This window comes from Haemaphysalis longicornis, unplaced genomic scaffold (genome assembly GCF_048455015.1).
Source record: "Haemaphysalis longicornis isolate Haplotype H1 unplaced genomic scaffold, Haemaphysalis longicornis Haplotype H1 scaffold_2, whole genome shotgun sequence".
In the NCBI taxonomy this organism is placed as follows: domain Eukaryota; kingdom Metazoa; phylum Arthropoda; class Arachnida; order Ixodida; family Ixodidae; genus Haemaphysalis; species Haemaphysalis longicornis.
Window position 1 is genome coordinate 101,424,707 of NW_027526295.1, and position 15,462 is coordinate 101,440,168.

General features: G+C 48.6%; 1 protein-coding gene across 1 annotated transcript in view; it reads right to left on the minus strand.

The window, feature by feature from the left end:
* LOC144168195 (cytoplasmic dynein 2 heavy chain 1-like) overlaps positions 1 to 15,462 on the minus strand; it is a 65,441-nt gene that overhangs the window by 39,956 nt on the left and 10,023 nt on the right. Inside the window, exons 3-9 of the mRNA XM_077697231.1 lie at positions 11,192 to 11,532; positions 10,974 to 11,047; positions 9,210 to 9,330; positions 8,062 to 8,219; positions 6,605 to 6,794; positions 5,817 to 6,038; positions 4,298 to 4,390 (exon numbers count right to left, since the gene is read on the minus strand). Of these exons, the coding sequence (XP_077553357.1) occupies positions 4,298 to 4,390; positions 5,817 to 6,038; positions 6,605 to 6,794; positions 8,062 to 8,219; positions 9,210 to 9,330; positions 10,974 to 11,047; positions 11,192 to 11,532 (1,199 nt within the window). The remainder of the gene's footprint in view (positions 1 to 4,297; positions 4,391 to 5,816; positions 6,039 to 6,604; positions 6,795 to 8,061; positions 8,220 to 9,209; positions 9,331 to 10,973; positions 11,048 to 11,191; positions 11,533 to 15,462) is intronic.

A 15,462-nucleotide genomic window follows, 5' to 3' on the forward strand; every position in this document is an offset into this window, starting at 1 on the left:
GCAATCGTGGACATAAATCTTCTTGATGGTCATGAAGGTTGCGGACGGCTTCGCTACCTTCAAGTCTTGTGCATCAGTATGAGCTTCCTTCATTTTTTTCTATCTGTGCGGTGTTTACGAGTGCGCCAACGCATCAAGGAACCCCGTCAGAACTCAGAGGGACTTATGAGTAGCCAGCGGGCCACCGCACAGAGGGAGCAGCTCAGCGTGAACATCTTTGTCCTTCGCCTCGCCGACACAAGCACCTGTTTGGGGATCATAAAGGAGTTCACCAAGTTCATCAGGCTTTTCCCACTGCTCTCGGCCGCCGGGAAATGGTTGAGTGTAATGTGCAAGCTTTCTGGAGGCAGAGATCACCAGCCGCCATATCCAGTGACAACGGGAAGCTCGTCGTAAGCAACCTTTGCCCAGGTCTTCTCCACCACTCGACCATCGCAGATGGCTACACAGTGCCACATGGCCGATTTAATCCCAATTTTTCCTGTCCTCTAATGTACACAGTAAAAGAAAACAAAAAAAAATATGAGGACAAAACATGCACCAACAAAGCTATCGCAGGTTTAAACCAATTCCAAATAAATAAAATAAGCACTAGGCCAAAAAACACTTTTAGAAAAAAAAAGCCGATTCGATGTAATTTAAAAAAATAAATAAACAAAAGCACACTCCCCATCTAAGGGAAGTTTTGCTGGAGAGGAGCAGTACCTCTAAGAGCCCTTGACCTGTAAGCTGTGAAATCCCAACTGACATCGCAAGCCAGTGCCTGCCGGCGGTAGTCAGCGCTGCAACCAAACGCAGCACAGCGTACAGGAATCCTCCAAACAGGATTAAGGACAAAGGAGAGGCGCATGTCAGAGGCCATCCGCCTCTTCTGTTCCCCAGAGCTCTACAAATAGGCCTACTAGACACTCTTCGGAGCACCGCAAGCTTAACCAGCGAGTACCGATTTCTCAACAGCTGCCGCACTTTTGCCCTCACTTTGACGCAAATATTTCAGCAAGCCAGTATTTGAGGAGTAGCAGCAGATGAGCATTACGACACGCCGGTGACTAACGCACATCTTAGAGGATTAGTACCTCGTACATGCTCCGGACGGACAAATAGTGGGACTCCACAACGTTACCATCAAGGAGGGAATCCGGGCCTACTGCTTTGACAATAAGCACGTGTGACCGCCACATTCGACATGCGCACAGCTTAAGGCGTTTTAACCGGGCACGCCCCACAAATCCTGTTTCATGGCCTTGAACTACGAACAACACTGAAGAGACAACAAAGACCGACACAGAGGCCCCAGCTGAATATTACGGCTTTGCTGCTGAGCCACCAAAAGCCTTACGGAAGTTCTCCAGATTACTAAAGCTTGCGAAATACGCTAAACAACAAGCCCAAACCTCAGCCAAACCAGAGTCCTTCAATGCTTTACTGGTCACGAAACTTCGGCGTTCGCTTCATATAGGGACCGCGCGCGCCACTACAGGCGCCACCGCCGCACGAAGGTCATCCAGCCGCCGCGCGTGCGGCGTATTTGCCAGCTCTTGGCGTGCAAACGCTCGCTGCTTTTGGTGTCTGCGCGGTGATTAAGTGTTTTTTTCGTAGTAGTTAGCGATGAATAGTCCAGTAATTGTGTTTAACACCTGCCTTAAATGGGGTTTTATTTTTCGAAATAAGTTACCGTAGACTTCGGCCGCGAACGGCAACGGCTTCTGTGTGCTCTGGCACAAGCGCTGCGCCGTCGTGTTTACGGATTTTTAAATCTATATTGCTCCTTTTCTTAAAGCAAAGTTGTAAATACCACACATACGGTAGCTGTGTAGTGACGGACTGCTGCGGGCCTATCGATAATACAATAAAAAACTAAAAGAAACCAAGTACGCGTCGTTCAGACTACGCTTAATGAATCCGTTGATTGTTCTGTAATGCACAGAACGCTAAAAGAGATAGCCCAACAGTATTGTCGTTTCGATGAGTGGGTACATACTTGAGAACATCTAAAAACGCTGCAGAAACGCGAAGGATCAAAACACGAAGGAATATATGTTACTCCATGTGTCTTTCTGCTTCCACGCTTTGCAATCTTTGCAAAAACAGGAAGCGAAAAAAGAACAATGAAACTGATTTTATCACACGCAACAAAAAATTTCTATGTTACAAAGGGAGACAAAAGACCGTGGTCCAGCGTACAAAAATTTATTTTTTCGCGCTGCGATGTGCAGCACACGGAGGAAACAGAATATTGCCACGTAGCAAAGAACGACGCAAAGCTTTTCTGAACGCAGCGAGCTAGCGATCTCCTGCACTACAAAAGACTAGAATGAAACACAAACGTCTAAGAAGCAGTCCGCAGTGTGACGTGAACAGATGAACGTCGATAAAGTGAGTTGCGCGGCGTTTGCTATGCATGCATTACTCTTGGAACGTTATTAATTTCAGATCCATGGAAATAGGATCGAGAACATTGTCGAAGAAACAAAAAATCAAGTTAGCGACAAGGTGGCACCCTTTCCATGTCAAACAATATTGCCCGATGGGACGTACGACAAAAAGCGCAAACGGGCGCTCCGGTTGAAACGCCAGATAAGAAACCGGAATCGGCCACGCGCGTTTACAAAACAAACAAAACGAACCCTAAGGGATAATTCGCGGAAATATGAAAAGTAAAAGCACAAGGATGTCCCAAAGCTTTTCTACACGCGAGCCTGAGCGCAATTTAATACAAGTTTGCAAACAGGTAATGAAGCACCGCTACAACCTGACTGATATGACAAAATTCCGGCTCTAAGTTAGCCTTGTATAATTCTAGGCCCACGATGCTCTCAAAAGGGTACATTGCTTTTTCCATTCTCACACACAGTGCATTTCCACACACTGTCGCACACTTATAATCGAAGCTGAAATCTCCCGTTGCTTGCCTTGGAATGGCACCCCTCCATTTCTCACACAGCTGCCCGTCGCTCGGTCAACAGAACAAGGAAACATTTTCTGTGGTATCGTTGTACAAGGAACGACATCCCGGGACGCAACCCATGTTCGGCATCGTCGTTGCACTACTTAAGTCGCATCACAAGAGCGCGATATGCACGTTACATTTTTTTCCCGCACAAAACAAACACAACTCGCCGCGGCTCCGCCGTTCGAGCCAGCGCAACGCCGCCCGAGGAGTGACCTCAGTGAGAGGGTGGCGCCACCGCGCGGCGGCCAAATACAGCATATGAAGCTCTCCCATTGAGTTACGGAGCAGTTTCGTGACCAGTAAAGCATTGAAGGACTCTGGCCAAACCAAGCCTCGTAGGCATGGCCATTCCGTGTTGTGAAGTGCATGGGTCCCATCAAGGGTTTGAAAAACTGCTTCGACGGTGTTCTGTGGCACTACCCACGCAGAACGCTGGGTTGTTACCAAGACGCTGGTCAACTCTCACCTCCACTGTAGCACATTTCAAGGGAAAAGAAAGACCTGTTAAAGGCCAACTGCACTCAAATTTCCCCTCGACCAAATTTATTTTGATGCGTAGTAAGTACCCCAAATCACCTGGGACACGAGTGGTATCCCCTAAACGCCTCGTTAGTCACTCAGAAGCGTTTAAAAAAGCTCCGCCGCAGACCACGCTGCACCTGCCGGCGGATCGCGTAAACAGCCATAACGCGCCTTGCACTTCTCGAACGGAAAAGCTCGACAACTGCAAAAAAGTTAGCGCTAGGACAGTGAATGAGTGCCACCTCCAGCATACGTTAACCAGAGTGCTACGGTAAGTTTGCGAGTGAAACCCCGGCGTACGTACAACCTGTCGGGTGAGCGAGTTGTATGGCTTGGTGCCGACAAATATGTATGAAAAGCCCAGGCTTTCTGTCTTCAAGTTTAATAACCCTTAGTGGCCACAATCAAAACCGTAGCCGACGAATGCGCCACACAACGCACTTGCCTGAATCCTGGATTTCCTTAGCCCCAGTATACTTTTTGAGTTAGGTGCAACTGCATTGGAATGCGGGTACTTTCCATTGCTCTTGGTCATGTGAGTGGCACCCGGTGATTTCACGCGCACATAGAGGTACCATAGATATCGCAGTGCAGAAACGCCACCTAACAGGTATGGTGTAAATGTCATACACCGCGGCATGGCAGTGCCCTCACTGGATAGTTCGCTAGTCCCTCAGAAACGGTGCGAATATGGTTTCCGTAGCCCCCTATCACCAATACCCCGTCCAACAAAAACTGTTAAAACCAATCATTGGGGTCTTTACTATAGTATTTCAGGGAAAGGCCCCGAGCATTGTAGTGGATCGTAAAGACTTCACAAACCTGTTGTTGAGTCATGATGGCGCGGATGTCGACGAGCACCTGCTTCCATCCCTGCTGATCGGCCAATAGGTCCAGTTCAAACAGGGAGACCACCTGCGCCATACCGAGCTGCTTGTATCCTAAGGACTCGCGGATACAATTTCACGGTGTTGTCAATCCGCATCGTCATATTCAAGCTGAAGGTGCTTATGACAGGTGACAGTTTTAGGTGGCAGTTATTCAGTTATGAGCGCGGCACTAGTATAAAGTTGGTATTACATTTTGTAGGGGTGGGGGGGGGGGGGGGGTGGGGGGGTGAGCAACTATATTGTCACGCTTACAACTTTTAAGACACATACATTACACACATATAAATTGCTTGAGGAACTTCGCTTCAGAATTCTGGCCGTGCCAGCACTCCTGTTTCGTTGAAAACTAGGGGCGAGTGTGAGACACCCTCGGGGACTAAAACGGCGATTTGCTAAATGCTTACTTAATAACACAGCACAATACAATAAAGCTTGCCTTTTAGATTAGGAACTATAAATTACGTAATGTGTACTTATGTTTTTGGGTTTTTTTTTCCCTTTTATGACTTCTGGCAGCAGCCACAAGCACTTAAGCGCTATACTTCAATTTTCTGTCGACAGCGGAAGGCTGGTCCCCTCGTCCCATGCTTGCCCCTGTTTTCTCTCAATGCAGGAGAGCAACCTCGGTCCGCTTTTTGATACATAGGACCTATGGAATATGGGGAAATGGTAATATGGGGAAATAACTCTGGTTACAATTACAGATGGATGAAAAACCGCAGCTCCATTGCTTTCAAGTTATTGCACAAAAACTGGCGCGGCCACTCCATACCTACCCAAAACGACATATTTATTCGAAGACAAGTTTTTTTTTAAGTATACGAAAGTATTTTTTGGGTCACCAGAATGCGAAAATTTTGGCCTGTCCGTCCGCCTGCATGCTACTTGATTTAAATGCCCTGCCAAAAACAAGTTAAAATTAGGCGTGAACACGAAGTAGTATAGAAAAGAGCCTTAGGAGCTGCTAAAACTGCTGGCATGCCTCATACGTTGCAAGATTTTCCGCACAAAGAAAACCTTAGGCGAATTTGAGGCAAAAATTGAGAAGGTAATCAAGAGTAGCAGCGTTCTTTTGCTTGAATATACATGTGGGATTAGATTTTACAATAGGAAATAAAATAAGGCGTTCAGAGTGATGTGTAAAAAGGCGAGATAAAAGCAAACACTAAGACAAAACGTGTCGGCTAGAACTGTTTCAAGCCGAACAGAAACGAAGGTCCCAACTGACTGAGCGCGAACACTGCAAACGCGGGAAGACTGAAGTAAATCGAGCTAACATCCATTGAACTCATCACAGGAGTAGTGGGAGGAGAAGGTAACAGCATGAGGAATGGGAAGGAGTGGTAGGGGAAAGGGCTACAAGGCAGAACTGTCAGAACAGCACTGTTTTTCGACGACATGGGCACGGAGAAGATGAGATACGCGGGACACTGTTCTCCCAGGAGGCGCACCTTTTGCCCCACAGCCAGGTGCAGAGCCCTGAGGCGGCGGTTGAGTGCCGCCAGCTGAGAGACCAGGGTGCGTAGTCGAGCCACCAGGGCGTCCAGGGCCTCCAAGTCCGTCCACGGCACGCGCTGCCGCAGCGCGCGCGTCAGCTCTTCGGCGGGGCCCAGCATGAGCGCACGTTGGCTCGCCACCATCTGGTCGGCTACAGAAGCGTAGAAGGACGCCACCTGCGCAGCCGTCCCCACTTACTGCTCTTGAGTCATAGCAAACGTTAACAAGAGATACCCGCGCTCATGTTATGAGAAGAATGAGAGTAGTTGCTATAATGATCGTGAAGTTCGAAACCGTCAGTGTGTACTGCGTGACAGGAGTTTCTTCCCGCTGTCCTCACGCACCGCTACTCTGAACGAGGCAGTCCAGGGAAAGGAAACAAAAAAGCAACAGCCATAATCAAATTGTGACTAAATTAAATTATAACGCAGTAAATTTAGGGACACTTTGCTGGCGTGCACGTTTCTGATAAGAAGACGGGATGTAATATGTTTGAAGGTTAGCGCTATGACAGTGCTGAATATGCCCTTGCCGCATATGCCCTTAGAGCGAGAGTAACTAACGCCGACCTAGCGCGTCACTCGAAATGATACAGCTTATTCGTCCTATGTGTCCTCTTCTTTTAGCCTCATCCGTAACTTGCTGTTTTAAGATGCGCAACTGCCGCCAAGCGTTGTCTTTTCGCGTAGTCTCTTGCATTCGATAAAAGCAGGGCGGTGTCCAACGAGAATGAAGAGGCCACCTGCTGTAGGTGTCGTGCCCGTCGGCCCAGGCTCGCCGCCTGGTCTTCGACCGGGCGCACAGGCGGCGGCAGGCGGAAGCCCAGGCTACGCAGCTGCCTCGCTTCGCTCGCCGTGGCCGCCAGGCGGGGACTGAGGCTCACTCGGGGCCGCCCACCCGCGTCCACCACCAGGGCTGCCTCGTTCGTCGTCCTGCGAGTGGCAAGATTTGCACCCGCGTTCGACAGAGAGCTGCCGCTTACTCTTGTACCAAAGTGAAATCCGCAGAATGTGCGACCATGGCCGTAACAGGAATACTGGAAAAGATGCTTACGGACCTTCTGACGACTTCCACTAAGGAGTTTCTTAAAAAGTATTGAAATATTTTTTATAACTACGGCTATCTGAAGTCACAAGCACCGCATATGCCTTCTGAATTCCACTTTTATTTTGGCCAAAGCCATTTTTGAGCTACGCACCCATGGACTGACTCAGTTTGGTAGGTTCTCACACCAAGAAACGCGTCTATTACTCTCGCAAGTGGCATTTATTAAGGAAGGTATGAAATGGCAAAAACGTGGAACAAGGTTTTTAGTACAGAACCGGCCATTTGCCCCGCTTTCACAAAAGGGCACATCTGATATCTAAGTTGTACGCAACTGAATAAAAAAACGCACTTCGAAAAGGGTCGCGAGGGCTTTCGAGGAACAGCGAAACCCATAGAAGCAGTGTAATTCTGAACCGAACAATATACTTCCGTGCTACATACCTATGATGTTTTGTGCCTTGGCATGGTTTCGTATTATTGCACGATTTTCGTGCTGCATGTTTGATTGGTTTGATCCCAACTCTTATACTGGTTGGTCGAATCAGCAGTAATACGTGGCCTCTAGGGTACGTGACAAGAGCTACTTTCTGGGGCCCCAGTCTTTGCTATGGACCAATAGCTACTAACGCACTTTGATCGGCACGACCTGTGTAAGAGGGATCGTGTGGAGGCGACAAGTGCTAAGTGCCGTGCCTTCTCTACCTATTAGTAGTGAACATCGTTCAGAAACGGTGAACGGTAATGATGCCAATCATTTAGAATGAATCTGTGTGTACGCCAGTAAAGGTGAATGTACGAGAAGAGCGTCTGTTAGGCGTGTGAACCCCGGAGTTTGTAGTAGCAGATACGTTTTAGTGGTTAAGTCATTTTATTAGAAAATACATTTTATTATATACCTACGGTATTTACAACGTCTCCCATTTGAAGACAGGAAATGGATGTACGATGTCGCTTTGTGCATGTGATGACTTCTGTAATTCGCTAAAATCAACCTGCGCTGCTTGTGTGCGCCATAAGCCGAAGGCACTGCTGCGATTCCCGAGCGCTCCATGCGTCGCATGCCGTGAAATAAACGCGGTGAGATACAGCGGGCCCTGCTCGTCTAATAAACACGTCACGCGTGATGCTACGTGCACGATACTGTAGGCATACCTAGCCAGGAGCTGGGCGGTGCGGCCCCAGCTGTCGATGCGGTCAGCCGCGGTCTCCCGAGCTTCGTCGCGAGCCCGGCGCAAGCGCTGTGCCAGCTTCTCCCAGCTAGCCTCGTCCCCTTTTCCCAGCAGCCGCACCACCTGCTGGGCGTCCTCCAGCTGCGGCGACAACAATTAACGGTTTACTGCGCTGCCAATAGGTGCCGCATGTCAGAAAATTTGCGCCGTTGATCCGCGGACACAGAGAGTGACAGAAGAGCTGAGAACGATCGAGCGCGTGCGGGGAGGGGGGACTTCAGCCAAGCCGGCGGCAGCATTGGCTGCTTTGGCGCTGTGTTCACATCGTTGTCGACCTCGTTGCTAGAGGGACGCCAGAGTGAAGCGGAAGTGGTCGCGCACGTGGCGCGACGTCTCGACGATTCCGTCATTGCTCATGCTCGTTGTAGAATGCAGTGTGCGGCGAGTTAAAGGGCGAGTGGGAGGCAAAAGAGGGCACGGTAGTTGTAATTAAAGGGACGAAATTCCGATACTGGTGCACCCCACAAGGAGCGACACGCAGCCAATGCCGCAGCTAAAGCGAGCATGCGTGAACACAGGGCGCAAAGCACGCTTGGCGCAGTATGCGAGGGGAGTGAGAGAAACGCCGCGTTACGGGCTTCTAAAGCCAGCCCAAGGCGTATGCATCGCGGGAGCATCACGTTCGGAAGGGAGAAAGATAAGAGGCTCGCGCATTTCTCAAAATCTATACAAATACATTTTTCATAGACTTATTCGGCACGCTCATGCCCATCTCGCGGGATTTGTCAAGGTATGCTGTCAATAGTTGGCTCAATGGGGGGAAAGGCGTCACCAGTTTATTTTCAGGTTATTTTTTGTAACTTTCATTATTATCTACATACACACAGGTATAATAACCGAAATAGGCCTGGAGACAGAGGTGTTGGTGGTAAATGGGTTAATGTAAAACTTGTATGAGATAGTGGGACTAAACATGCATCAGTTGAGTTGCTTCCGCAGTCATCTGTTAAATGGAAATAATGAAAATGTACAATAACAATTAAAATAGCAGCCGTCGGCCGTGTGTGAACCAGCAAAGTTATTAAGGAAGTGTAACGTATCAAACCCCTCATCCTGACCCCTCGTCCTCACCCTGGCAGCGAGGTCCTGTAGAGCAGCGATTTCGTGCACCACATCCGGGACACCCTGCAGGCTGCGGCCGCCGGGGGACACCTCGTCCACCACGTCGCCCAACACGCGCAGAATTGTCTCCCTGGAAGCAAGGAACCCTAAGCGCGCGTTGACACCAGCTCCACCCATAGAGTTTCTCAATATTACCTATGGCTCCACCTACTGGACCGTCATCGACGAGGTCGCGCCGAAAGGCTTTGTTATGGCTTCGTGCAGATGGTTTTTATTCAGGTTGTGCTTATCAAGGCGTCTTCGTGCAGAAACCGACATATCGGACCCTAACGTTGAAGCGACGCGCAGGAGGCGTATGGGCTACAGGCACGGTTTATACAAGCATACTATAACTGGTTCAAGGAAATCCTTGAGGCCATTCCGGGACCGAACACAAGTACATTACCAAAGGTCATACGGTTGTTTTAACTATAAATAAACACTTGGTTGGTCACTGAGCTTACAACTTAACATTACCCATCGGTGTTAAAGGACCTTGTCCAAAAGATGTGAGATAACGGCACAAACATAGACAAGGCTGCCGGGTGGCATTAAAGGAGGGCCGTTGGTAACGTGGCGCACGAGGCCAAGCAAATTAAGAGGAACAAGCAGTCCGTTTAAGAGCCGCAAAGAAAGCCGTCCGCCTTTTGTCCTTTGAACGGCCCCGCGCGGTTCTACCAGAACCAACTGTGCCACAGGTAATAAAATCCGAGGGCACATATTGCACTTCGTGTTGTTTTAGAGTGCGAAAACACGAATTTCCAGCTAAACACCCGAGACGCCTGTTTCGCCTCGCGTTGTCGAAGGGCTTTTAAATCTAGCCGCTGGAGACGGTTTGAATTACGGTAAGCTTTAATGTTTTCTAACCGCTCCTATTCGGCTTGTGCGTGTTGCGCTGCTGCTCGTTCACGCCGGTGTTTACTGGTAGACTTGACGACGACGCGGAATTTCGAGGCTAGTTTTCCCCTCCCTTCATCTGTGGTATACTGGCCCGGACAGCCATACTACTCCACCGTTGAGTTTAAGGGTTGAGGCAAGATGTTGCCTTTTAAGTGTGCTCCACAGCGAGTGCACTAACGCTTTGTTATTGCGAAACTGTTATACCAGTGGGTGTAGCCAGTACAACGTTTTCTGCTACCTTATAATATCTAATATTTGTAATATTGCTGCGAACCATGTATTGGGTTTGTTTGTTTATGTTTCGTTTTTACCGCCCGGCCGCGACCGGCTGTGTTATCTGGGTCTCAAGCGGAGGCCAGGTTCCATTCTTTATTTTTATGCCGCACGGGCTATCTCATTCTGATAAGGTGAGCGTCACTATCCTAGAATAATCCTCTTTGATCTACATCGGTTTGGATGTAAATCGACGGTTCGAGAAACACTCGCGCCGAAAGATAAAAGCCTGCAGAGCAGTCCCCGCGGTATTCGATTCGCCGACACCAGTCTGCGCACGCCACTGTTGACTGCTGTTTCGCCGCCTGTGTATTCTTTGAGCTGTTAGGGGAGCACAAGTTCGCTCCAATAACCTTGTTTTTCCTTAAAGACAGCTGCGTCGTCTTTGGCTACGTGACAATATACATTTACGATAATTTATGCCAAAAGAAGTGGACAAGTTATGCTAACATAAGTTATGGCAAAGGAATTACGTTGTGATTGCAGGTGCACTTGATAATTTATTGATAGCTGCGCTTGATAACCTTGATAACTGTGAGATGTGCGGGAAAAAGAGCCCACCTTTCCGGCGCAAGCTTAGCTTGGACCTGCGGATGCCGGAGAACTTCCATATGTGTCTTGAACTCTTCAAGGAGCTGCAACGAGAGTTTCGGAGTCAGAGCCCCGTTTAAACGTACACGCACGCACGCACCCATACACGCGCACGCGCAGTACGAAATGCTTGACGGGTAGGCTACGAAGGTTGCCCGTCAGGCCTCATCGCACGCGGCGGCACTCACCGGCAGGGCAGAAGTGCAAGACCGGATGCGTTCCGCAAACACGGTGGCCGACTGAGCAGCCAGCGGCGCCGTCCACTGGGCGTGCCGCGACAGCGCCGCCTGCCACAGGTCCTCGGGGTCCGACAAGCTGGGAGCCGCTGGAAGCGGATCCTGGTGGTCGGCGAGACGCAGCAGCTGCTCCTGAGCCCTGCGGGCCTCCAGGAGTGCACGCAGTCGGTCGCTCAAAGGAGGCCGGCTTGCCGCGAGCGCCTGGCCCAGCTGCTGCTCCAGCTGACCCGCAGGCGCCCGCCAGGGGTCCAAGTCACTCAGCAACCTCTGGATGTGTCCGTTTAGGCCACGACCTGCCAGAGAGGGCGTGTTTCCGCTCTGGAATGTACGAGCAAAGCATTCTGGGAACCCTTAAGCACCCGTCGTGCCACCACATTCAATTCCATGGTCGCCATCGGGTACGGTAAACAGATTTGCCCAGCCATTTGGTCTATCATAATTTCGGAATTAGTTTATTTGCAGCAAATATACATAACATCTTTAAGGTATACAGAAAGACGACCCATAGTCAGAGACTGTAAGGGCACCTTCTGGAATCGTATCGGCAATTGTCTGTATCGGTATCTGTGTCGGTATTCGTCTAACCGTTTTCTTGAAGTACGGCTAAATTTGACTTATAAACCAAAGAGGGTGGAGAAGGTGCAACGAGTGGAGGGGTTGTGGGAGTGACAGGAAGGGGAGAAGGAGAAGGAGGGGGAATGGGGAGAAATATTGGGGAAAGGCAAGGGATCGGGAATGAAGCATTAGGCCAGCGCAAATCTGTCACACAACAGGAAGCACGCTAACAGCAGCCCATCCACAATAATCGCAAAAGTCTTTCGCCTGAAATTCGCTTCAGTATGAGCCATGATTTAGTAGCTCGTAGAATCCAATGACAAAACATGTTATAGGCTAGTAAGGATATTAAATATATAATGGTAGACAAACTCGTATGACAAGAACTGACATCCCAACGACAAGTAGAAGTCATTATCCTTAAGGGTGAGCAGAAATGTTGTCAGTCACCTTATGACGTCCCTATACTTTTCAGCCAAGTTACTGCAGGCGAGTGAATCGAAGCAGCAGTGCGTGTACAACTTTCGGATCTTAATACCACCGAAACAAAGATCGGAACAGCAAAATTGGGTAGGAGGACGTTCACACTCAAGTCATTCTCGTGAGCAAATAAACTATTTAGTCCTTCGCAACACAGCGAAACGGTAGATTTACCGCTTGGTCAAAGGAGTATTCACGAGTACAGCGCTCATTCGTGGCCTCGCCCAAAAAAATATCCGCTTAGAAGGACAATAACTTGTACAAACATCATACCAACGGTGCAAATATGGAAATAATGAGCGGAAAATTTAATCATGCACGGGTGTGTTAAAGAGGGTATATATGTGTGAGTGATGAATAAAAATTCATTTAGTCTGCGCTGGTCTTCGTGTCTTTTTCGTTCAGTCCTCGTTTTTTTTTGTGCGCTGAAGCTACAGTAAGAAAAATTTCAAGCCACCCGTGTTACAAAGACCGTTTTGCGACCCTTCGGGCCTTTTGACAAATTCAAAGTTAGGGCATCCCAAAATCGGCGTACAATTTAGCTACTGCACTGCGTATGTTTGTTCGTATGACGAACGAAGGCGACGAACAGCCGTACCCACCTACATTGGCCTCCAGTAGTCATCATCATCGTCATCACCAGCTTATCTACGCCCACTGCAGGGCAAAGGCCTCTCTCATTATTCTCCAATTACCTCGGTCCTGTGCCAACTGTGACCAATTTATCCCCGCAAACGTCTTGATCTCATCTGCCCATATAACTTTCTGCCGCCCCCTGCAACGCTTGCCTTCTCTAGGGATCCACTCTGTTGCCCTTAATGACCAGCGGTTATCTTGCCTTCGCATTACATGCCCTGCCCACGTCCATTTCTTCTTCTTAATTTCTACTAATATGTCTTTAACACCAGTTTGCTCCCTGACCCACTCCGCTCTCTTCTTGTCCCTTAATGTTACACCTATCATTTTCCGCTCCATTGCCCGCTGAGCCTTTCTCAATTTAAGTTGAACCCTCTTAGTGAGCCTCCAAGTTTCTGCCCCGTAGGTGAGTACCGGTAACATGCAGCTGTCATACACTTTCTTCTTCAGCGACAATGGTAGGCTGCTATTCATTATCTGAGAATGTCTGCCATATTCACCCCACCCCATTCTGATCCTTCTAATTATCTCTGCCTCATGGTTAGGATCTGGGGTGACAACTTGGCCTAAGTAGATATATTCGCTTACCACTTCCACTGCCTCGCCACCTATCTCAAACTGCTGTGCTGTCCCGAGGTTATTGATCATTACTTTAGTTTTCTGCATATTAATTTTCAGGCCCACGGTTCTACTCTGTTCGCCCAGTGCGGAAAGCATGCTTTGCAATTCGTCCCCCGAGTTACTTAGCAAGGCAACGTCATCAGCAAATCTGAGGTTACTGAGGTACTCTCCATTAACCCGTACTCCCACCTGTTCCCAATCCAACGTTCTGAATACTTATTGTAAGCATGCTGTGAATAACATTGGAGAGATTGTGTCTCCTTGTCTGACACCCTTCCTTATAGGTATTTTGCTGCTCTCCCTATGGAGGATGATGGTAGCTGTAGACCCATTGTAGATATCCTCTAGTATTCTTACATAATGCTCATCTACCCCCTGGTTCCGTAATGCCTGAATGACTGCTAGGGTTTCGACGAGTCAAATGCTTTCTCATAATCTATGAAAGCTATATATAGTAAGGCTATATATAGCTATATATAGGGTTATATATAGCTATATATAGCTATATTTATATACAGAAAGATAGGTCGGCAGTCTACAATGCCAAAGGAGGCATATTGGTGTGGTTAGGCTCTTTTCTTTTTCACTACGGTTAATTAAGTAAACATTTTTTTTAAATATACAGAAGAAAGAAAGAAAGAAAAACACGCGCCCAGAGTGGGGACCGAACCCACGCCTTTCGATTACATGTCGAATGCCTTACCAATTCGGCTATCTGGGCGACTGTGTTCCCCTTCACTTTCTGGGCTAATTATATTTACTAGAAGTGTATCTGACTCTTGAGGGTGGTAGCCAGCGCCACTCTGACTACACGGGGAGAAGGGGACCTTCTTTTCAACCCCCGGGGCGTGACTCGAACGTCTACAGCCTGTCATGAGCGGGTTACTGGCGGGAAGCCCTCTTATGCTACCTAGGCATCAAGGCTGCCAGAACGGAGACCCTCGCTAGGCTTTCGCAGAATAATATAGTAAGGAAATGAGGGGCTCGTTGAGGATATACAGAAAGATAGGTCGGCAGTCTACAATGCCAAAGGAGGCATAGGGGTGTGGTTAGGCTCTTTTCTTTTCACTACGGTTAATTAAGTAAACATTATTTTTAAATATACAGAACAAAGAAAGAAAGAAAAACACGCACCCAGAGTGGGGACCGAACCCACGCCTTTCGATTACATGTCGAATGCCTTACCAATTCGGCTATCTGGGCGACTGTGTTCCCCTTCACTTTCTGGGCTAATTATATTTACTAGAAATGTATCTGACTCTTGAGGGTGGTAGCCAGCGCCACTCTGACTACACGGGGAGAAGGGGACCTTCTTTTCAACCCCCGGGGCGTGACTCGAACGTCTACAGCCTGTCATGAGCGCGTTACTGGCGGGAAGCCCTCTTATGCTACCTGTTTTTCTTTCTTCTGTATATTTAAAAAAAATGTTTACTTAATTAACCGTAGTGAAAAAGAAAAGAGCCTAACCACACCCCTATGCCTCCTTTGGCATTGTAGACTGCCGACCTATCTTTATGTATTTCCTCAACGAGCCCCTCATTTCCTTACTATATTATTCTGCGAAAGCCTAGCGAGGGTCTCGGTTCTGGCAGCCTTGATGCCTAGGTAGCATAAGAGGGCTTCCCGCCAGTAACCCGCTCATGACAGGCTGTAGACGTTCGAGTCACGCCCCGGGGGTTGAAAAGAAGGTCCCCTTCTCCCCGTGTAGTCAGAGTGGCGCTGGCTACCACCCTCAAGAGTCAGATACACTTCTAGTAAATATAATTAGCCCTGAAAGTGAAGGGGAACACAGTCGCCCAGATAGCCGAATTGGTAAGGCATTCGAAGACATGTAATCGAAAGGCGTGAGTTCGGTCCCCACTCTGGGCGCGTGTTTTTCTTTCTTTCTTTCTTCTGTATATTTAAAAAAATGTTTACTTAATTAACCGTAG